We start from the raw sequence: 22,331 nt of genomic DNA on the forward strand, positions 1-22,331 counted from the left end.
AGACTGATGAACTGTATTCGAGTATTGGTCTAGCAAATGTTTTGTATGCTCTGGTTAGTAGTGAGATATTACCAGAGAAAAAGCAACGTAGGATTAGGTTAACAACTCTTAATGCCTTCTTCCCTCCCCTTCCTTCTCCTCTCCCTCCCTCCCTCCCTCTCCTCCTGTCCCCTTCCTCCCCTTCTTCTCAACTCCTCTTTTCTTTCTTTTCTTCCTTCCTTCTCCCTCCCTCCCTCCCTCTCCCTTCCTTCTGCCTCAAAGCTCAACCTGCGCTACTGCGCCAGCGCCCTCCCACTCTCGGTGGAACTACCCCACCCGGCGGGCATTGCGGGCGATCGCCTGCGCCTGCGCGTGTGTCCTCCTCCTCCTCTCCTCCTCCTCCTTCGGCCCGACTCGGTCGCCGCTCGGCTCTTCCCGGAGAGGCCTAGCGCCGCCGCCACTACTACCACCACCAACAACCACCACCGGAGCCTCCTTTCTCCGGCCTGCCGGTTTTTGCCACCTCGGCGGGACGCCGGCCGGCCGGCGAGATGGAAGCCGTGCCCTGCATGCCCATGATCTGGCTGGACCTCAAGGAGGCCGCCGAGTTTCTGGCTTCCAGCCGGCCGTCAAGAAGGTGAGGCCTGCTCGGCTTTGGGCGGGGCGGCCAGAATTACCTCAGCCTTACCTCAGAACTCTCCCCGTCCCCCCCTCTCTTTTCGCCCCCAAACCCTTCCGTCCTCCGACCCTCTCCTACCTCGGTGGACGCCCCCACCCGAGGAGGGGAAAAAAACCCAAACCCTGATTTCGGGGTCTCCGCGCCTTCTCCAACCGGCGCCCGCGGGCGACACGAGCTGAGGGAGGAGTCGGGGGTCCGTCCATCTCCCTGCCTGGTTTTGGGGGATATTAGTGGGGGACTGGAAGGCCCCTGGATTGTCAGGCTCCCCTTTTTTTTGCTGAGGGAAGAGGACCCATCAGCCACAGCCGGGGGGATCTTGTAGTCCTGTCTGGTTTTAGGGGGAGATTGAGGGGGGCTGGAATCCCCCTGGAATGAGACCCCCCCTCCGTCCCAGTCTTTTCCTGGGGTGCCCAAAGAGAAGGGGACGCATATATATTCATATATTAAAATATAAATATATGAATATATTAATTACTATGTTATATTTAATAGGGGTTGACTCCCATATATTCAGATAGATAGATAGATAGATAGATAGATAGATAGATAGATAGATAGATAGATAGATAGATAGATAGATAGATGATAGATAGATGATAGATTAGATAGATTAGATAGATAGATAGATAGATAGATAGAGTGTGTGTGTCTGTGTGCACACACACACATATAATAAAAATAAACATACAATAGGGAAGTCGATATGGACCCTACCCATTTCCAAGTTAATGTTTTAATTTATTGTATATATTATATCATTGGTGACCCAAACTGGCTGCAAAATTCCAAGTGGGGGTCTTACCAGGTGGTGGTTTTTATTTATATTTTTATTTCTTCCCTGTCAGTTTGTGCTGAAGAACTACGGAGAGAATCCGGAGGACTACAATGAAGAGTTGAAGAAACTTGAACAGCTCCGGCAGGTGAGGTTTCCTCCATTTTGCCTTTTACGGTGTACCCCGTCTCGCCAAATCTCTTTCTCCGGCTTAGATGAAGGGTCTTCTCGGTTACAATGATGTAAACCTGGTTGCTGTTTTTATTTCTCTGCAGAGCGCCGTGAACGTGCCGAGGGATTTCGAAGGATGCAGCATTTTGCGGAAATATCTGGGCCAGCTTCACTACCTCCAGAGCCGAATTCCGATGGGAGCCGAACAAGAGGCATCTGTCCCCATCACCTGGTAAGGAGGAGGGGGAGAAGAGGGAGCAGGGAGACCCCTTCCCACATCCTTCCCCTCCACATCCTTTCCCCCCTCCCGTAAAGCCCTCGGAGGGGTCTCAAGGCAAGGTAATATGGTATTTTCCTGCATGAGAAGTCATTTAGAGTTGCACCCCGGCGAGATAAATGGCATATAAATTTAATAAAGAAATAAAGAAATGGGGCTTGGACCAAGACAAATGGAGGCTTTAAGGTGAGGAAGATAATGCTGTTTCTATGTTTGAATTTTCTTCCCCAGATCCTCTGGTTCAAGGGTCTTCAACCTTGGCAAGTTTAAGACTTGACTTCAAGTCCCAGAATTCCTGAGCTAACATGACTGGAGGAGGAATTCTGGGAGTTGACGGCCACGAGTCTTAAAGCTATCAAGTTTGAAGACCCCCTGCATCTGGCTGGACGCCCAGTTTACTAATTGATTGATGGAAGAGAATATTTGTAGCTTGGGGTTGAACTGTGGGGGATCCTTGATGCTCTCTGAGCTGTGTGGTTTTTCTTGGAGACATTTCATGACTCAACTAGGTAACGTCATCAGTCCGAGGAGAAGAAGGATTCTGGGGGCCCTTGGTGCTCTCTGAACTTGGTGGTTTTCTCACGTTTCATGAGCCACGTAGGAAAGATCATCAGTGCTAGGAGGGAGTGGGGTTTGCAGGGGGAGGAGGAAGAAGAGGAAGAAGAAAGAGAGAGAGAGAAAGGGAAAAAAAGAAAGAAAGATTTTGGGGTCCTTGGTGCTCTCTAAGCTGGGTGGTTTTCTTGCAGACATTGTGTGACCTAGGTAAGGTCATCAGTCCTAAAAGGAAAAAAAAGGGGAGGTGGTGTTTTGCTGTCGATAAACATTTACGTGCTCTGGCAGTTTTGGTGGAAGTGCAGTTTTTTTTTTTTCTCCTTGATAGTTCCTTGATCAGAATATTGTTTTACCTCCTGATCGTTTGTCTGGTGTTAATCCCTGCTTATCTGTGTTTTCTCACGCTGTGGTGCTCTTTGAGCTGGGTGGTTTCTTTGCAGACGTTTTGTGATCCAGCTAGGTAACTTCTTAAGTGCTAGCAGGAGGTGAGGTTTGTAGAGCGGGGGAGGAGGAGGATGAAGACGATGACTGTGGGGTCCTTGGTGCTCTCTGACCTGGGTGGTTTGCTTGCAGACACTGGTTTTTTTAAAAATAAATTTTATTAAGTTTCAAAATTTTAAAAACATAAAATAAAACTTTATACATTGTTATCAACATCAAGACATCTTTTGCATCTCCTCACATTTTTCAGTATATGTATTTACTTATTCCTTTACCGTTACATCTTACTCTTACTATAAATCAATATCTTTTATCCTTACATATCAGTCATTTCCATGGTATATTTACATATTCCCTCATTCTTTTCCTAATTGCCATTTTATTTTATTTTTATTTCTAAACCACTCATACCAGGCATCCCAGGACCTATAATAAATTGAATTTTCTCTGTCTTTTATTTTCATCGTTAGCCTGTTCATCTCTATACAATCTATTATTTTTTTATAACCATGCCTTCCAGCTGAACCCTTTTTTCCTTCCAGAGTGGTATGTACGAAATCCTTTGCAGCTGTTAATATATGTAACATAATATATCTATCTGTTTTATTACATTTTTGTGTTATACATAATAAAAAAGTTTCTGGATTAAATTCAATTTTCTGATTCGTGATTTCTTCTATCCATTGTCTAATTGTATTCCAATATTTTTTCACTTCTGGCATGTCCACCAGGTATGATAATTAGTGCCTTTTTCTTTTCCATATTTCCAACAATTTGGGTCTGAGTTAAACATTTTTGCCAATCTAGCAGGGAAGCTGCAATCTGTAGAACATTTTATATTGATTTTCCTTGTATCCTGTGGATGTAATTAGTTTGTAATTTGATCCCCACATTCTCTCCCAATTTTCCAGGTTTATATTGTTGCCAACATTTTCCGCCCATACCACCATCGTCTCTTTGATCACCTCTTCCATTTTAAAATCTAGTAGAAAGTTATATATTCTTGAAATCATTTTCTTTTCCATTTCTTGTAGAATTTTATCTAATTGATGCTTTTCCATGCAGAAACCAAATTGTTCTTTGTCCTTCTGACACCTCGCCTGAATTTGCTGCTTGCAGACATTGTTACCTGATTAGGTAACATCATCAGTGCTAGAAGGAAGGGGGGATTGCTGTCTAGTTAGTTGCTTGCCCTAGCAATGTTGGTGGGAGTGTGGTTGGGTGCTTTTTTTCTCCCCCCCCCGCCCCACCCCCGTTGGTAGCTACTTGATCACAATATTGTTTTCCTCCTGATTATTTGTCTAGTGTCTGTCCTGGCTTATTTGGGTTTCTCATTCTTTGGAGCCCTTGGTACTCTGAGCATGGTGGTTTTCTTGCAGAGTTTTCATGACCCAACTAGGGAACATCTTCTATACTAGTAGGAATTGGAGATGTGGGAGGAGGAGGACTGTGGGGCCCTTGGTGCTCCCTGAGCTGGGTGGTTTTCTTGTGGATGTTTTATGACCCAGTGAGGGAACATCGTTAGTGATAGAAAGGAGGGGGCTTTGCTCTCTTGTTTATGTGCAAGTGGCTTGCCCTGCCAGTGTTGCTGTGAGCGTGGTTTTTTTCCCCTTGGTAGTTCCTTGATCACAATATTGTTTTCCTCCTGATTACCATGTTTCCCTGAAAATAAGACCTTGAGATAGATAGATAGATAGATAGATAGATAGATAGATAGATAGATATCCCACCGAAAAAGGAACCAGATTTTATTTTCAGGGGACGTCAACCACTGACTAACCTCACTTGTATGTGTTCGCCCCCAGCCTCCTTTCGGCTGTCAGAGGCCTTGAGGAAGTTCTTCTGCGGCCGACAAGGCTTTCCTGAAGGCCTCTGCAGCCGATAACCGAGCTCTAGATCGATCCAGAGCTTTGTTCTCAGCTCCAGAGGCCTTCAGGAAAGCCTTGCCAGCTGCAGAAGAAATGGGCCAGCCAGGCAGGTGTTGGGGTGTGTGAGGCCTGGCAACTCAAAAACAGGCATAGGAATGTTTTATGAGTTGACACCGCAGTCTTGACGCGATTCCGGCTCCACCCAGCTCATTGACGACAGTACGACCTCTGGCTGCAAAACATTAGCATCTTTTGTGGTGCGATTGACAGCTTCGCCTTTATCTTGGTTTCAGGACGGAGATCTTTTCTGGCAAAGCGGTCACTCACGAAGACATCAAATATGAGCAGGCCTGCGTCCTCTACAATCTGGGTAAGGAAGCCCCCTCCAGATTGAGGGGCCCAAGGAGGAGAGATTTCTCAAGCTGGTTTAGTGTCTCCAAACTACAATTATTGGAAACTTTTTTTTTCCTGGTCCTGCGTGTGATGACAACTCCCATCTCCAAAATCACTGGCGGTTCTGGGTGATTTGTCTGGTGTTCATCCCTGCTTATCTGCATTTTCTCACTTTGGTGTGATAATCGGTGTTTTCTGAGCTGGGTGGTTTTCTTGTAGACATCTCATGACCCAACTAGGTAATGTCATCAGTGCTAGAAGGGGAGGGGAGGGTTTGTTGAAAATGAACAGGAGGAAGGGGGGAATGAAAAACGGTCATCGATCACTTTTGTTTCAGTGCTGTTGTAACGTTGAACGGTCCCTAAACAGACAGTTGTAAGTTGAGGACCGCCTTGTAAACCACAAAATTGGCAATGCCAGCCGATTCCAATCAAGTGTCACCCCAATTTTGATAGTTTCTCTTCTCTTCCTGCCCAGGGGCCTTGCACTCCATGCTGGGAGCCATGGACAAACGAGTCTCTGAAGAGGTAAGGATAATATAGTGGCTTGCCTTGTCAAGTTTTGGGTGTGTTTATGTGTGTGTGTACTTTAAGGTATTGTCTGCTTAATCGTTTTGTCTGGGGTTAATCCCTGCTTGTCTGGGTTTCTCTCTCTGTGGGGTTCTTGGTGATCTTGGAACTGTGTTCTTTGCTTGTAGAAATCTCATGAACCAACTACCGTGTTTCCCTGAAAATAACACCTGGTCTTTTCTTAATTTTTGCTCCCCTCCCCCCAAAAAACCCTGCATTAGGGCTTATTTTCCAGCTAGGTCTTATTTTGGGGTGAAATATGGTACTAAAATGTGTGGCTGATGATCTTCAGTGGGGCTTATTTTGGAGGTAGGGCTTATATTATGAGCCACCTGAAAAAAATGCGCTAGGGCTTATTTTCCAATTGGGTCTTATTTTTGGTAAAACAGGGTAGTGTTGAGGGAGATGTGGTTCCTCCCCCCAGTAGTTCTTTGGTTGGGGTATTGTTGTCTGCTTGATTGTTTGTCTGGGGTTAATCCCTGCTTATCTGGGTTTTTCTCTTTCTGTGGGGACCTTGGTGCTTGCGGAGCCTTGGCGGTTTTCTGGCAGATGTTTCTTGACCCAACTAGGGAACAGCATCCATGCTAGAAGGTAGAACCTCACTGCTTCTAATACTGATTATGTTCCATAGCTCAGAGACTACCAAGGACTGTGCAGTCTCTTTCCTCCTCCTCCCCCCTCCTCCTCCCCCCACCTCTTCCTCCCTCCTCCTCCTCTTCCTCTCCAGAAAGTGCTCTTCCTTCTTCCACTGATGACATTTCCTAGTTGGGTCATGAAACGTCTGCAAGAAAACCACCCAGCTCAGAGAGCACCAAGGACCCCACAGCCTCCTCCTTCTCGTTTTTCTAAGCCTCAATTTGTCTTGGTCCAACACTCGCTTTCTTTATTGGTATCGGTAAAGTGAAAGTCTAACTTATCCCAAATCTTGTCGTCTTCTTTTTTTTTCTTTTTTGTTTGGTGTCTTAGGGCATGAAAGTTTCCTGCACCCATTTCCAGTGTGCAGCTGGTGCCTTCACGTACCTTCGGGACAACTTCCCCCATTCCTACAGCGTGGACATGAGCCACCAGATCCTAAACCTCAACATTAACCTCATGCTGGTAAGACAAAAGAGTCAGGATTGCAACTCTGATGCCCAATCCTTCATCAGTTTTGCAGATGGAATTTCCTACTGTTACAGTACTTTGACAACCCTAGTCATTACGGCCATTCCTTCCTACTTTTCCTCCTCTGTACATTAAGTGACCGAGGGCTCTTGCCTCCCTTATCTAATTCTTCCTTTCTTCCTCTGGCTTTTAAGTGACCAAGGGCTCCTGCCTCCCTTATCTAATGGATCCATTAGGACCGGCCCTTCTTCCTTTCTTCCTCTGGCCGTTAAGTGACCAAGGGCTCCAGCCTCCCTTATTTGTCTCCTTGACAGCCTCTCTTCCCCCAGGGTCCTTCGTACAATCCAGTTAAAAACTCCCGATTTTGTACTATGAATGCAAGGTCGTCCGCAAATGCTTGGACTTTGCATTCTTTTTTTCTAATTTTAATCCCTTTTATTCCTGAGTTTTTTCTGGTTGTGGCTAGTAACACTTCTAAAGATAAAATAAATAGCAGAGGTGATAATGGACACCCTTGTCTCACTCCTTTATCTATTTTGAAGTCATCCGTTGGGTCTCCATTTAATAATATGCCTGCTCTTTGACTAGTATATATAGTTTGTAGTGTTTTTCTATATTAGTACCAAAATTCATTCTTTTTATGTGTTGTAACATAAACTACCAATTAAGATTATAAAAAGCCTTTTGTGCGTCCACGAATATTAATGCTGCTTGCTTTTTGGGGTGTGCTTCACAATAATCGTATTTAACACTGTTCTAATATTGTTTCTAATTTGCCTATTTGGTAGGAAGCCGTTGTGATCAGGATATATAATTTCATTAAGGGTTGGTTTCATTCTCTCCGCCAATATTGTCATAAATATTTTATAATCCGTATTCAACAGTGAGATTGTATTCATAGTAGAAAAACCAATCAAGACTGGACAAACATTGCTACAAGAAATAGAAAAAATTGGTGAAGTGGAAGGATTCAAAATAAAAATAAAACCAAAATTATAATTAAAAATTGCATGGAAACGCAGAAAATGGAACTAGAAAGTATAATGAGATTACAGAGTGCAAAAAAATTGAAATATTTGGGAATATGGCTATCCTCTAGATGTTCATCAATTAAAAAGGATAATTATACTGAATTATACTGAATTAGTTAAACAAGTTGGGAAATATTTGAAATTATGGGGGAAACTACAACTATCACTATTAGGGATAATTGCAGTATTGAAAATGAATATCCTACCAAAATTATTTCAGATGATCCCAATAAAGTTAGGGAAATCCTTTTTTATCAAATTAAATAAAATTAAATTTGTCTGGTTGGGCAAGAAAGCACGTATTAAATTAAAACCGTTACAGGATAGTAGGAGCAGAAGTGGTTTTAGACTACCAGAGTGGGAACTTTATTATCAGGCAGTGGTACTAAATTGGATTAAAGATTGGGTCAAATTAAAAGATAAAAGAATATTAACATTAGAAGGTCATGATCTCCAGATAGGTTGGCATGCATTTCTGTGGGAGAAAAAAGGTCAAGCACATACCTATTTCAGTCGACACCAAATAAGAGATTCACTTATCCAAATATGGAGAAAGATAAAAAAAACATTATGTTGGCTGTCAACTATGGAGGCCATGATACACCCAAATAGATTAGACTTAGGTAAAATGATAAACTATAATGAATTATTAGACACCCAGGGGAAACTAAAACAAATCAAGAGCTTAACAGGGAATTACAATTGATTAGTGGCCATACCTACAAATTCAAAATAGATATAAAAAAGACTTAGAAGAATTCAGATTTGATAAGGGACAAAATCAACTAGATAAAATTCTAATTGGATGAGAACAAAAATTCATATCCAAACATATAGATACTTATTAGACTTTAAAATGGAAGAAGAAATTGTGAAGAGCATTATGATAGCATCGGCACAGAATTTTGGCTATAATATAGATTTAGAAGAATGGGAAAAATTAAGGAACAGAAACGATAAGTTAACAACAGACTCGGCATATAAAGAAAATCTATACAAAATGTTTAGCGGGTGGCACTTAGCCCCGGCAAGACTGGCCAAAATATACCCACGTCCTAGTCCCAAATGTTGGAAATGCCAGCAAGTTGACGGTACCTTCTACCACATGTGGTGGTTATGCCCCGAGATCAGGACTTATTGAACCCAAATTAAGGATTGGATACAGGACATTATACGATATAAAATTGAACTCAAACCAGAACTCTTCTTATTGGGAATAATTGGAGATCATTACCCCAAAAAGATAAAGTATATTATTTTACATATATTGACAGCAGCCAGGATAGCGTATGCACACAAATGTGGAAAAGACCTATTATTCCAACAGAAGACCTAGTCCTACAAAAAAAATCATAGAATGTGTGGAAATGGATATGCTTTCCCTAAAAATGAAAGAAAAGGAGGATTCCGATTATTGCTTGGTTTGGCATAAGTGGTACGAATGGTTAGAAGATAAGAGATAAGAAACAAGAAGTGAAGATTAACTAGAAGAGACCTTTAAAAAAAAAGGTGTGTAGATATGTAAATATATTAAATATACAAATAGATAAATTAGTATAAATAGAGATAAGTTATTGGTTGATATACGTAAAGTACTGTAGAAATTATAAAATAAGAATGTGTGTAGATGTCAAACTATTGTGGAAACTGTGAATATGGTTTGTATTGGTGGAAAATGCAATAAAAATTAAATTTAAAAAAAATGAATGAAAATTCAAAAAACAATCAAACTCCTGATTTCGAAGGCTGTAGGCCTCCCCAGAGCCGAAGACGTTGCTTGGGAGTGGGTGGGCTTTGGGAGGGGGCAGGAGTGGCCTGCAAAACCTCGGACCTCAAGTCCAAGTCAGTTGCCTCCCCCGCCCAACATAAGCGTCCACCTTTTCCGTCCAGGGTCAAGCTCAGGAATGTCTTCTGGAGAAGTCCATGCTGGACAACCGGAAAAGTTTCCTTGTGGCCAGGATCAGTGCCCAGGTGAGTCGCTGGGGGAGCCTTGGCTGGAAACCGGGGTGTGTGCGTGCGTGTGTGTGAAACACTCCCCTGGGCAAATCTATTTTATTTTATGCGATTTTGTTTGACTTTATTTTTTATTTTTATTTTTTATTCTTTATTTTTAATAAAAAAAAATTGTTTCATTTTATTTATTATTGTTGCCAACTCATAAAATATTTCTATGGTCTTTTTAGAGTTGCCAACAGAAAGGGAGGGGGAAGCAGAGTGGCAGCTTGGAAATCGAAAGTGCATTCCATAAATAGTTTTTCAAAGATAGTAACTAGGTTACTGAAGTTTCTGCCACGCAAATATCTAACTGGAGAACATGATTGATGAATGAATGAATTCCTTATGAATGAATTCTTTATTGGCCAAGTGTGATTAGACACGAAGGAATTTGTCTTGGTACATGTGCACTCAGTGTACATGAAAAGAAAAGATACATTCATTAAGAATCATAAGGCACAACGCTTGATATAGTCATAGGGTATAAATAGGCAATCAATAGAATAGAATAGAATTCTTTATTGGACATACAAGGAAATTATGACTCTTGGCTATGGATGTGTCCCGTTGGAGAATATGAATTACGATACACCCAGGGGGTGGGGTGGGGGAAACCAGGGTCAAGGGTGACAAGGAATGATGTGCCTCAGAGTCGGCTCCACCCAGGCAGTGGCAGACATGTTAACTCCCATAAATTCTTTTGAAGTATTGGAAGTTTGGCTCGAGACTCATGATTTATTTGGGGTAACTGCCGGAATCCTGACAATTGTATTGTATTTTATTATTTTATATATTAATATTATTAACTTTATTTTTAATTTTATTTTTAATTTCATTTAATTTTGTTTCATTTCATTTTATTATTTTATTTTATTATTTTATATTAGTATTATTTTATTAACTTTATTTTAATTTAATTTTACTTTGTTCTATTTTTTGTTTTCTGTTTTATTTTAATCTATTAATTTTATTATTTATTTATTTATTTTATTTGGCTTTGATTTCTTTGATTAGTTTTTTTCTTATTTTATTTTATGATTTAATTTTATTTTTTGTTTTGTTTTTTATTTTATTTATTTTTACATTATATATATATATATATATATATATCCCACGTTTAGTACTGTAATTTTATAAACAACTCCAACTAGAACATACCTAACTCTTTCCACCTCCTGTCTCCCTTTCAACGACAAGCCTGCGAGGAGGGTTGGACTGGCACAATTGGCTTTCATGCCTAAGGCGGGACTAGAACTCCCCGTCTCCTGGTGATTGGCCCAAAGTCACCCAGCTGCCTTTCATGCCTAAGGCGGGACTAGAACTCCCCGTCTCCTGGTGATTGGCCCAAAGTCACCCAGCCGGATTTCATGCCTAAGGCGGGACTAGAACTCTCCGTCTCCTAGGGATTGGCCCAAAGTCACCCAGCTGCCTTTCATGCCTAAGGCGGGACTAGAACTCCCCGTCTCCTGGTGATTGGCTGAAAGTCCCACAACCGTCTTTCAGGCTTGAAGCGGGATTCAAACTCTCTCCCAAGGTGGTGGATTACTACAAAGAGGCCTGCCGGGCTTTGGAGAACTCTGACACGGCCTCCCTGCTGGGAAAAATCCAGAAGGACTGGAAGAAACTGGTGCAGATGAAGATATATTATTTTGCCGCCGTGGCCCATGTGAGTATTTAGTATTTATAGCTTATCTTGTGTGTAATATAATATAATATAATATAATATATTATAAATATGAGTATATTATAAATATGAGTATCGAGACTCCCCATTGGCTGCATCTCCTCAGATAACTTCGTACTTTTGCAACATCTAAAGCAGGGTTTTCCAGTCTGAGGTGTGGGTGGACTTCAACTCTCAGACTCCCCAGGCAGCATGCTTGAAGAGGGGAGGACTTCAGCTCCCAGAATTCAGGATTTTGGGGGATACACTTAAGATGTCTTCCTTTTCTGCTTTTTTCCTTCCTTTCTCCTTCCCCCTTCCCTCTTTCTTCTGCTTTTTTCCTTTCTTCCTCCCCTTTTGGTTTCTTCCTTTCTCCCTCCCTCCTTTTTTCTGCTTCCTTTTTTTCTTCCTCCTCCCTCCCTCCTTCCCTCTTCACTTTCCTTCCTTCCCCTCCTTCCCTCTCCCTTGTCCTCTTTCCCCTTCTTTCCCTCTTTTTTCTTCCTTTTTTCCTTTCTTCCTCCTTTCCTTTCCTTCCTTTTTTCCCGCTCTCCCTCCCTCTCTCTTGCTTCCCTTTCCCCCCTTCCTTCTTCCCTCCCTCCCTCCTTTCTCTTTCCCACTCCTTCCCCTTTTTCCTTCTCCCTCCCTTCCCACAGCTACACATGGGAAAACAGGCAGAGGAGCAGCAGAAGTACGGCGAGAGGGTAAGTTGGTTGGTACCTTCCCCAAAATCTGATCTCTTGGGCTGGTGGATTGGGTCTCCGGACTTGGATTGACAGCCCCAGTGGGCAGGTCCTTCAACCCTATTTGCCATAGAACTGGTGGGGAACCGTCAATCACGGCTTATTCCAGGCCCAAACCATCACAGTGTGAACGAGAACCAGGTTAGATCTAGGGGAGGTCCTCAGTGTACAACGGTTTGCTTAGAGATGGCTTGAAGTCACAACGCCACTGCCATAGGTCTTGGATCTTCTTTCCGGCAGGCCCCCTGAGCAAAGAGACACCCCCCAAAAAAAACCTGGCTTGAGAAAACAAGTGCAATTTTGGGGTAAAGCAGCCGATTGAATCTCTGGTCCCTTTGCAGGTCACCTACTTCCAGAGCGCCCTGGATAAGCTCAACGAAGCCATCCGGTTGGCCAAGGTAAGACTTCATTCATCCTGTCCTCCTCTCACCCCTCCATTGACTTTTTTTGTGGGGGTTTCAATAGCCAAAGGTGTGAGGTACAAATCAAGCCTTTTAGGGTCACAATGTGGAAAAGGCTTGCTCCGTAGGGAGGCTGGATGTACCGTATTTCCGCAAAAATAAGATCCTGTCTTTTATTTTTTTAATGTGTGTGTGTGTGTTTGCCACCAAAAAGGGCACCAGGTCATACTTTCGGGAGTTTATCATCCACTGACTAACCTCAATTGTGCACGTCGCCCCCGGCCCCCTTCCGGAACTCTTTCTGACAGCCGGCAAGGCCTTCAGTCATTGGCTTCAAAAACTGAGCTCTGGGTTGATCCGGAGCCGCAGGGGCCTTCAGGAGAGCCTTGCTGGCTGCAGAAGAAATGGGCCGGCCAGGCAGGTGTGCAAGGCCTGGCTACACCTGTCCAAAGGTAAAGTAGTAGGGCAGCTCCACCCACCCTCTAACCCCCCCCCCCCCAGCTTAATTTTTACATGCCCGCTGTGGAGAAGGCGGGATTGTAATTAAGGCTTATGGGGGGGGTAGGTCTTATATTGGGCACCCTTGTAAAAAAAAAATCAAGCTAGGACTTACTTTCAGGGTAGACCGTATTTTGCGGGGAAATGGGATATACCTATTTTTTCTTGCCTAGAATTGTAGACGTCACTAAAGTCGTCCTTAAGATTTTCCAGGAGAAAGTATGATATCCAGGGGTGGCCATGATGGGCGTGGCCTACCGGAACTTCGTTTTTCACCTTCCCAAAGGCCCGGAGGCTTCCCTTGCGCGTCTGGGAGGACAGAAACAGCCCCCCTCCCCGGGCTCTGGAGGCCCTCCGGGAACGAGGCTTTTGCCCCTCCCAGAGCCTCCGTGCGGACCCTACACTTACCGGCATCGAAAAATGGGCCATGGAGACTCCTGGAAGGGGCGGTTTGGGGTAGGCAGGGCCAGCCTGTCAGTTCAAATAAGGGTTTGGCGAACCAGATGCAAGTTTAACATCCGGTTTGCCCGAACCGGTCTGAATCGGTCGAATCTCACTTTATATTTCTCTATCTGATCTAACATTATAATCTATCCATTATCTATCTGTCTGTCTGTCTGTCTATCTCTCTATCTATCTATCTATCTATCTATCTATCTATCTATCTATCTATCTATCTATCTATCTAGTATCTATAGTATCTATTTATAGCATCTATCTATCCTATCTATCTACCTATCTACCTATCGTATCTATATAGTATCTATAGTATCTATCTATCATCTATCCATCCATTCATCCATCATCCATCCATCTATCGTATCTATCTATATAGCATCTATAGTATCTATTTATGTCTGTCTGTCTATCTATCTATCTATCTATCTATCTATCTATCTATCTATCTATCTATCTATCTATCTATCTATCTATCTTAGTATCTATAGTATCTATTTATAGCATCTATCTATCTACCTACCTATTATATCTATATAGTATCTATAGTATCTATCTATCATCCATCCATCCATCCATCAATCATATCTATCTATATAGCATCTATAGTATCTATTTATCTATCTATCTACCTACCTACCTACCTATCGTATCTATATAGTATCTATAGTATCTCTCTATCATCTATCCATCCATCCATCCATCCATCCATCCATCCATCCATCCATCGTATCTATTTATATCTATCTGTCTGTCTGTCTATCTATCTATTTTACAGTATCTATCTGTCTACAGTATCTGTCTCATCTCGTAACATTCTTTCCCTCCCACCACCTTTCTCTCTGACGTCCTTTTTGCTTTTCCGTAAAAAAATGCAACAATTAAAAATATCTCTGCAACTGTCCCTGTTTCTCGCAGGGCCAGCCCGAAACTGTGCAGGAGGCGCTGAGATTCACCATGGACGTCATTGGAGGGAAGTGAGTGGTTGCTTGGTGTGTGTGTGTGGGGGGGGGTTACCCCATGTTTGTACTTCCCCTCTGCCTCCCAGCAACCCCCCACTTCTAAGTACAGTTAGTCCTCAGTTACGACGGTTTGTTTAGCAACCGTTATAAGTTACAATGGCCCTGGTCCTTGGTCAAGCGTGATAGGAATTCGGAGCTCTTGGCCACTGACTTGTATTTGTGACGGATGATCCCCCTTTCGCGACGGGGATGTTGGATTCACAGCTGACTGATTCCTTTATCAACGACAGGGATTCACGGAACGGCGGCTGGAACAGTCGTATGATTGGGGGTGGCCAAAACTCTCTTGGCCGGCATCTCGCTTAATGACAGAAATTGGGGGTGGTGCCGGATGTAAGACAAGAACTATCCGCTGGCCAAGCCAACCCTTTCCCTTCCCTTCCCATCAGCGGGAGGAGATCTGGCTGTGGGTGTGAATCCTGCGGTGCAGGGGTCAAACTTGCTTATATACTGTGGTTTTCCTGAGAGATTCCTCCCCCCACACTTTAGGTATAATTCCTCCAAAAAAGATAACGACTTTATCTACCACGAGGCTGTCCCTGCGCTGGACACTTTGCAATCTATTAAAGGTAATTGAGGGAGGGGGAGAAAGTAGGCTGCTTTAAGAGGGGAGGAATTCAGGGCTGGCTTGTCAGCTGACCCCTCCCGCTTCTCTGTGGGGGGGGTCTCTAGAAGGACACCAGCTTATGGGTTATTCCCTGTCATTGCCACCCCTTTCCACCAGGGGCGCCGTTGGTCAAAGCCCTCCCCGTCAACCCCACCGATTCAGCCGTAACCGGCCCGGATATTTTCGCCAAACTGGTGCCCATGGCTGCCCACGAAGCCTCGTCGCTCTACAGGTAGGAAGGTGGAGCGGACAGAACAGGACCCCCTTTCTAGGGGGAAGTGGGCGGGGGGGAGGACAGGCAAGTCCCATCGGGGCCGGAAGTCTCCTTAGACCCCCACCATGCCGTGAAGGGCGTCGAGGTGAGCACCAAAGGTCTGGGAGCAAATCAGTAGCTGATTGTCATTCACGCATGAGGGGTGTTATACGTAACCAATGGAAGGGGTATTTGTACCTCGGGGTTGAACTGGCGGGGGGTCCTGGCTGCTCTCCAGGCTGGGTGGGTTTCTGGCAGACATCTCGTGACTAGACTAGGGAACGTCGTTAGTGCCAGGGAAGAGACAAGGAGGAAGGACTGTGGGGTGCTTGGTACTCTCTGAACTGGATGGGTTTCTTGCGGACATCTCACGACCCAGTTAGGAAACATTGTCAATGCAGTAAGGGAATGGAGTTTGGGAGGAAGAAAAAGAGGAGAAGGAGGAGGAAGAAGAAGAGGAGGAGGAGGAGGAGGAAGGACTCAGAGCTGGGTGGTTTTCTTGCAGTTTTCTCTCATGAGCCAACTAGGTTAACAACATCAGTTGTGCTAGAAAGGAGGAGTGGGCTTTGTAGAGAGGAAGAGAAGTGGAAGAGCAGGAGGAGAGAGAGACAGTGACAGAGAGAGAGGGAGAGAGGCAGAGTGACAGACAGAGAGAAAGAGGAAGGGTGACAAAGAGATCTTATGTGTTTTTCTCTCTGTTTCTGGTCCTCAGCGAGGAGAAAGCCAAGCTGTTGAGGGACGTCATGGCCAAGATCGACACCAAGAACGAGATTCTCGAGTATGCATGTTTTCAACTCGGGTTCGGCTGGGATGAGGGATCGCAAAGCACATGGTGCGGATGGGGGAAGGAAGATGCTTGGTGGCCGACTCATAGTTACGATGGTCGTGCGATGAGCCAAGTCAGCCAGAGCGGGGGGAGGAAGCCCAATTCGTTTAACGACCGTTGTGGCTGACTTTTCATAAGTGAGGGGATTCGCTTAAGCATGGAGGGAGGGACATAGAGAGATGGTCGTCCGGGGCATAACTTGCTTTTCAGCACTGTCTCGCTTAGCGACGGAAAGGTGGTTGTAAGCCGAGGACGGCCCGCCCAAACCTCCCTAAACTGGGGTTGTCATCCCCCTTGGCAGGCAGTTCATGGACTCTCTGCAGCTGGACGCCGAGACGGTGGACAATCTGGATGTGTACGACCACATCCCACCCGTCTTGATGGAAAAATGCGCGGCGCTCAGCGTTCGCCCGGAGACCGTGAAAAACCTCGTCCAATCCATGCAAGGTAAGGGGGGCACAGCCAGGACGATTCCCGCTGCGGTGGAAGAAGGATGGTTTCGGTTGGCCACTCCCACCCACCCACCCACCTCTTCCCAAAGGGGGGCGCTCAGTTGTTGGGTTCGGGGTCTTTCTCTGGGGGCTTTCACAGGGCAATGGGGGGGTCAGGAAAACAAACACTGAGGACTAGAAGCTCTAGCTTTGAGCTGCGGGACTTGTCTCCTGTGGAGGAACTGACTGGACTTTTGGCAGCTTTCAGTCATCTTCCTTCCTTCCTTAATCCTTCCTTCCTTCCTCTTTCCTTCCTTCCTTCCCTCCCCCTCCCTCCCTCCTTCCTTCCTTTAACTTCCTCTCTTCTTTCTTCCCCTCCCTCTTTCCTCCCTTCTTCCCTCCCACCCTCCCTCTTTCTTTCCTTCACTTCCTCCCTCCCACTTTCCTTCTTTCTTCCTTCCTTTCACTTCCTTCTTTTCTTCCCTCCCTCTTTCCTTCCTTCCATCCTTCCTTAATCCTTTCTTCCTCCATCTCCTTCCTTAACTTCTTTCCTCCCTCCTTCCTTCCCTCCCCTCCCCTCTCCCTCCTTCCTTCCTTCCTTCTTTGTGCTTCCTCCCTCTCTCCTTCCTTCCTTCTACCCTCCCTCCCCTCTTTCTCCCTTTTGCACCTTCATCTCTCCTCTCCTGTCCCTCCCTCCTTCCTTCCTTTTTCTATCCCTCTTTCCTTCCTTCTTCTAACTTCCTCTTTTCTTTCCTTCTCCCGTCCCTCTTCCTTCCTTCCCTCCTTCCTTCTTTACTCCTTTTTTCCTCTCTCCATCTCTTTTCTTCTTCCTTTCCTCCCTCCCACCTTTTTCCTTCCTTTCTTCCTTAACTTCTTCCTTCCTTCTGCCCTCCCTCTCTCCCCTTCCTTTCTTCTTCCCTCCTTTCTTCTTTGTGCTTCCTCTCACCCTTCTTTCTACCTTCTTTCTTTGTGCTTCCTCCTATCTCCTTCCTTCTTCTCTCCCTCCCCTCTTTCTTCTCTTCCCTTTTCCACCTTCATCTCTCCTCTCCTGTTCCTCCCTCCCTCCTTCCATCTTCCCTCTTTCCAAACCCCTCCCCTCCTCCTTCCTTCCTTCCTTCCTTTTTCCCACCCCCTCTCTCCTCTTCCCTCTCCCTCCCCCTAGTCCTCTCCGGTGTCTTCACTGACGTGGAAGCCTCCCTGAAAGAGATCAAGGACTTGCTGGAGGAAGACGAGGCCGAGGAGCAAAAGCTTCAGGAGACCCTGGGCAAGAGCCCACCGCCGCCCCAGGACCCTCCGGTCCCCTCCACCGGCGGGGTGGCCGAAGTGGCCAAGGAGTGGGCAAAGTACTTGGAGGTCCACCAGAAGGCCAGCTTCACCAACACCGAGCTCCATAAAGCCATGAACCTTCACATTACCAACCTCCGGCTCCTCAGCGGGCCCTTGGAGGGGGTCAAGGCTGCCCTGCCTGCCCCCAGCCTCTCGGAGGGTAAGGCTCCGCCCACCTGGCTTCTGCGGGGGCGGGGGAGGCTAGAGCCTCCATCCCATCAGACCTGGGAGGAAGAGGTGGCGATTCTGCCTGGTTTCTCCCCCCTCCCCCCGCCTCTTGAACGGTTCTGCATCCGAGCTGGACCTCAAATTGTGGATTGTGGGTAAAATATGGTATGGGTAACTCTAGAAGGTGGTGAGGGTTAAGGATTGAGGGTTAGGATTAGTGGTGAGGATGAGGGTTAAGGAGTAAGGATTGTTAGGATGAGTCAGGTTAATGGTGAGGAGCAGCGGTGGTATGCTACGGGTTTGGACCAATTCGCCTAAACCAGTCGCAAAATTTGCTGCCGGTTTGGCTAAACCGGTAGTAAGAAAAAAAAAAACCCTCCCACGATCAGCTGATAGGAGGGGAAAAAGCATCAGCTGGGAGGAGAAAGAAGAGAAAAAGGGCAGGATCGGCACTCCCGCCTGCCCCTGCGCTTTTCTCTTTATCCTCTCAGCCGATTGACGACGCAGGCCTCTCAGCTAGTGTGGGGAAAGCGGTCCACATGCGGTTAGGTGCGCGTGTGTTAGATGTGTGTGCAATCATCAAACCGATGGTGGAACAGGTAGGATTCCACTGCTGGTGAGGGGTAGGGAATTAGGTTGAGGGATTTGGTTGAAGGATTACGGGTGAGGATTAGAATGGAGGATTACGGTTAAGGGGGAGGGGGAGGGATTCACATTAAAGGTGAGGGTTAAGGATTAGGATGAAGGGTGAGGGCCAGCCAGATAGATGAGACTGGATGGATGGATGGATAGAAATATGGATGATAAACAGATATAGATAGACAGACAGAGAGGCAGAGATAGAGATGGATGGATGGATAGATAGATAGATAGGCAATCAGACACAGACAGAGATAGGTCAGATGGATGGATGGATGGATAGATCGTTTGATCGATCGATATCTAGATAGACTTAGAGATAGGTCAGATGGATGGATGGATGGATAGATCGTTTGATCGATCGATATCTAGATAGACTTAGAGATAGGTCAGATGGATGGATAGACAGACATTCAGAGGCAGAGATAAACAGACAGAAAGAGATAGATAGGTCAGATGGATGGATAGACAGACATTCAGAGGCAGAGATAAACAGACAGAAAGAGATAGATAGGTAAGATGGATGGATGAATAGATAGATCGATAGATATCTAGATAGACAGACATAGAGATAGGTTGGATGGGTGGATAGATAGATAGACAGACACACAGGCAGAGGCAGAGATAGACAGATAGACACGGATGGATGGTTGACATCCCCTATACCCCCCCACACACACACACACACCTGACTTGTCTCCTGCCTGCAGATGACCAGCAAGCCATCCAGAACGTCAAGCGTTTGCTGGCCAAGGTCCAAGAGATGAGAGACCAGCGGGTGTCCCTGGAGCACCAGCTCCGCGAGATGATCCAGAAGGACGATCTCACCACCTCTCTGGTGACAACCGATCAGTCTGAGATGAAGGTAAGAAGCTGGGATGTCATCGGGGTTTTAGGACGAGGCCAGGATGGAAGGTCCTCCTGTGGAGGAGGGACGAAGAAGTCTTGGACGGATTCTACAGCAGGGTTCCTCAAATTGGTCACTTTTAAGAGGGGTGGACTTCAGCTCCCGAAATTCTCTAACCAGTATTTGCAATTCCCAGAATTCCCCAGCCAGCATGCTTTAAAAGGGTGGACTTCAACTCCCACAATTCCTCATGCTGTAAGAGGGTGGACTTCAACTCCCAGAGTTTCTCATGCTGTAAGATGGGTGGACTTCAACTCCCCCAACCAGCATGCTTCCCCCTTTTCTTCCAGAAACTCTTTGTGGAGCAGCTGAAGAAGTACGACCAGATCAAAGTCTACTTGGAGCAGAACCTGGCGGCCCAGGAAAACATCCTCAAAGCTCTGACGGAGGCCAACGTGAAATATGCTGCCGTCCGGAAGATCCTGGCCGAGGTGGAAAACAAGTGAGTTTGAGGGCCAATGGGTGGGATGAGATATTGCTTTGGCTAAGGGCAGTGAGCATGAGTGGTTAGGAGGAAGAACCCCTCACCTGTTTTCTGGGAGGTAGGAGGATGTTGACATGTCCACTTAGAATCTGTCCTGCATAGACGTCTCATTGTGGCATCCTTGATGCTTTCCAAGATTGGTTATTTTCTTGCAGATGTCTCATGACCCAATTACCATGTTTCCCCAAAAATAACCTGTGTTATATTTTTTTGGCCACCAAAAAAGGCATCAGATCTTATTTGGGGGACATCATCCACTGCCTAACCTCACTGGCACATGTTGCACACTTCTGGCCTCCTTCTGAAAATTCTTCTGTGGCCGGCAAGGCTTTCCTGAAAGCCTCTGCAGCCGATAATAGAGCTTTGGATCAATCCAGAGGCCTTCAGGAAAGCCTTGCCAGCCTTGCCGGCTGCCATAGAAATGGGCCGTCAAGGCAGGTGTCGGGGTGTGCGAGGCCTGGCTACAACTATCCAAAGGTAAGTAGTAGGGCAGTTCCACCCATCCCCACCCTAGCTTAATTTTTACCTGTGCACTCTGGAGTGGGTGGGATCTTAATTAGGGCTTATTTTGGGTGTAGGGCTTATATTGGGCACGTGTAAAAATCACGCTAGGACTTACTTTCAGGGTAAGTCGTATTTTTGGGGAAACAGGTAACATCAGGGCTACAAGGATTGGGATTTGCAGAGAAGAGGAGGAGGAGGAGGAAGAAAGGGAGTGTAGACTCCTTGGTGCTCTCTGAGCTTGGTGGATTTTTTTTGAAGACGTTTCATGATCCAACTAGGCAACATCACCAGTACTTGAAGGGTGCAGGTGTGCAGAGTGGAGGAGGAAGAGGAAGGATTGTGGCATCCTTGGCGCACTCTTGAGTTTTGTACCATGTTTCCCCGAAAATAAGACTAGGTGTTACATTAATTTTTGCTCCAAAAGACACATTAAGGCTTATTTTCCAGTTAGGGTTTATTTTTGGGGAAATACAGTTCTAAATGCGTCTGCCTGGCTGATGATCTTAACTGGGACCTATTTTTGGGATAGGGCTTCTATTATGAGCATCCTGGAAAATCATGCTCGGGCTGATTTACCAGTTGGGTCTTATTTTCAGGGAAACAGGGTAGTTTTCTTGCAGACATCTCACGGCCCAACTAGGGAACAAAACTAGTGTGAGAAGGAAGGGAAGTTGGTGGAGTGGAGGAAGAAGAAGAGGAGGAAGAGGAAGGAGAAGAAAGGGAATACAGACTATTCGATGTTCTCTGAGCTTGATTGCTTTCTTATGATGTTTCATGACCCAACTAGGTTACTAGAAGGGAGAGGGTATACAGAGCGGAGGAGGAGTGTGGAGTTTTATTGCAGATACAGATAATCTTCGAGTTGCAACAGTTCATTTAGTGGAGGTTTAAAATTACAATGGCACTGAAAAAAGCAACTTCGAGCTGTTTTTCACACTTAATGACCAATTCAGCATCCCCGTGGTCACCAAAATCCAGATGCTTGGCAAGTGACTCATCTTTATGATGATTGTGGTGTCCCCTTGTCCCGTGATACCCTTTGGGCAACCTTCCGACAAGCGAAGTCCGGGGGAGAGCTCAATTTTGCTTAGCAACCTGGTGGCTCGCCAAATGACTGCAGCAATTCACTTCATAACAGCAGTAAAAGATGAGGCTTAGCGATGAGAAGTAAACGGTTAAAGTCCAACAAGCAGTCCAAGTCATACACGGTTAAAGCAGTCAGTTTTCAGTCCAGGGATAATTTAAAATCAAAGTCCAGTATCATACACAGTTCAGTAACAGACTTACAACAATCCAAGAATAACGATGAGCAACAGTCAATAGGAAAAATGCAGGAACCAAAAACAGCGAACATCAGAACATCAACCAACTAGCAACACTCTCGGAAACCAGGTTTCTGGCTCCATCTTATGGCCGCTTGAGGAACCACACCCGATTACAATTTTAGCATTCCCTTAAAGAGACAGTATTAAAATGTCTGTCCTGGTTTATATATTTCCAACCCAACTGTTAGGTGACCCTTCCTCGCCCCTCTTTTCTCCTCCACCCCTCTTTGCTTTCTCACCCCTCTTTTGC

General features: G+C 45.4%; 1 protein-coding gene across 1 annotated transcript in view; it reads left to right on the forward strand.

The window, feature by feature from the left end:
* The first annotated feature begins 389 nt into the window (after positions 1 to 389).
* Positions 390 to 22,331, forward strand: part of PTPN23 (protein tyrosine phosphatase non-receptor type 23) — a 31,984-nt gene continuing 10,042 nt past the window's right edge. The window contains 19 exon segments of the mRNA XM_026685001.2: positions 390 to 590; positions 593 to 616; positions 1,504 to 1,578; positions 1,706 to 1,833; positions 5,033 to 5,109; positions 5,610 to 5,659; positions 6,668 to 6,799; positions 9,727 to 9,807; positions 11,366 to 11,497; positions 12,148 to 12,195; positions 12,576 to 12,632; positions 14,508 to 14,566; positions 15,101 to 15,180; positions 15,336 to 15,450; positions 16,184 to 16,249; positions 16,599 to 16,744; positions 17,891 to 18,214; positions 19,572 to 19,726; positions 20,059 to 20,210. Of these exon segments, the coding sequence (XP_026540786.2) occupies positions 531 to 590; positions 593 to 616; positions 1,504 to 1,578; positions 1,706 to 1,833; positions 5,033 to 5,109; positions 5,610 to 5,659; positions 6,668 to 6,799; positions 9,727 to 9,807; positions 11,366 to 11,497; positions 12,148 to 12,195; positions 12,576 to 12,632; positions 14,508 to 14,566; positions 15,101 to 15,180; positions 15,336 to 15,450; positions 16,184 to 16,249; positions 16,599 to 16,744; positions 17,891 to 18,214; positions 19,572 to 19,726; positions 20,059 to 20,210 (1,961 nt within the window). The 5' untranslated portion in view covers positions 390 to 530.

Source organism: Notechis scutatus, chromosome Z (genome assembly GCF_049901735.1).
Source record: "Notechis scutatus isolate UNSWTSFEM ecotype Mainland chromosome Z, rNotScu1.2, whole genome shotgun sequence".
Taxonomy (NCBI): domain Eukaryota; kingdom Metazoa; phylum Chordata; class Lepidosauria; order Squamata; family Elapidae; genus Notechis; species Notechis scutatus.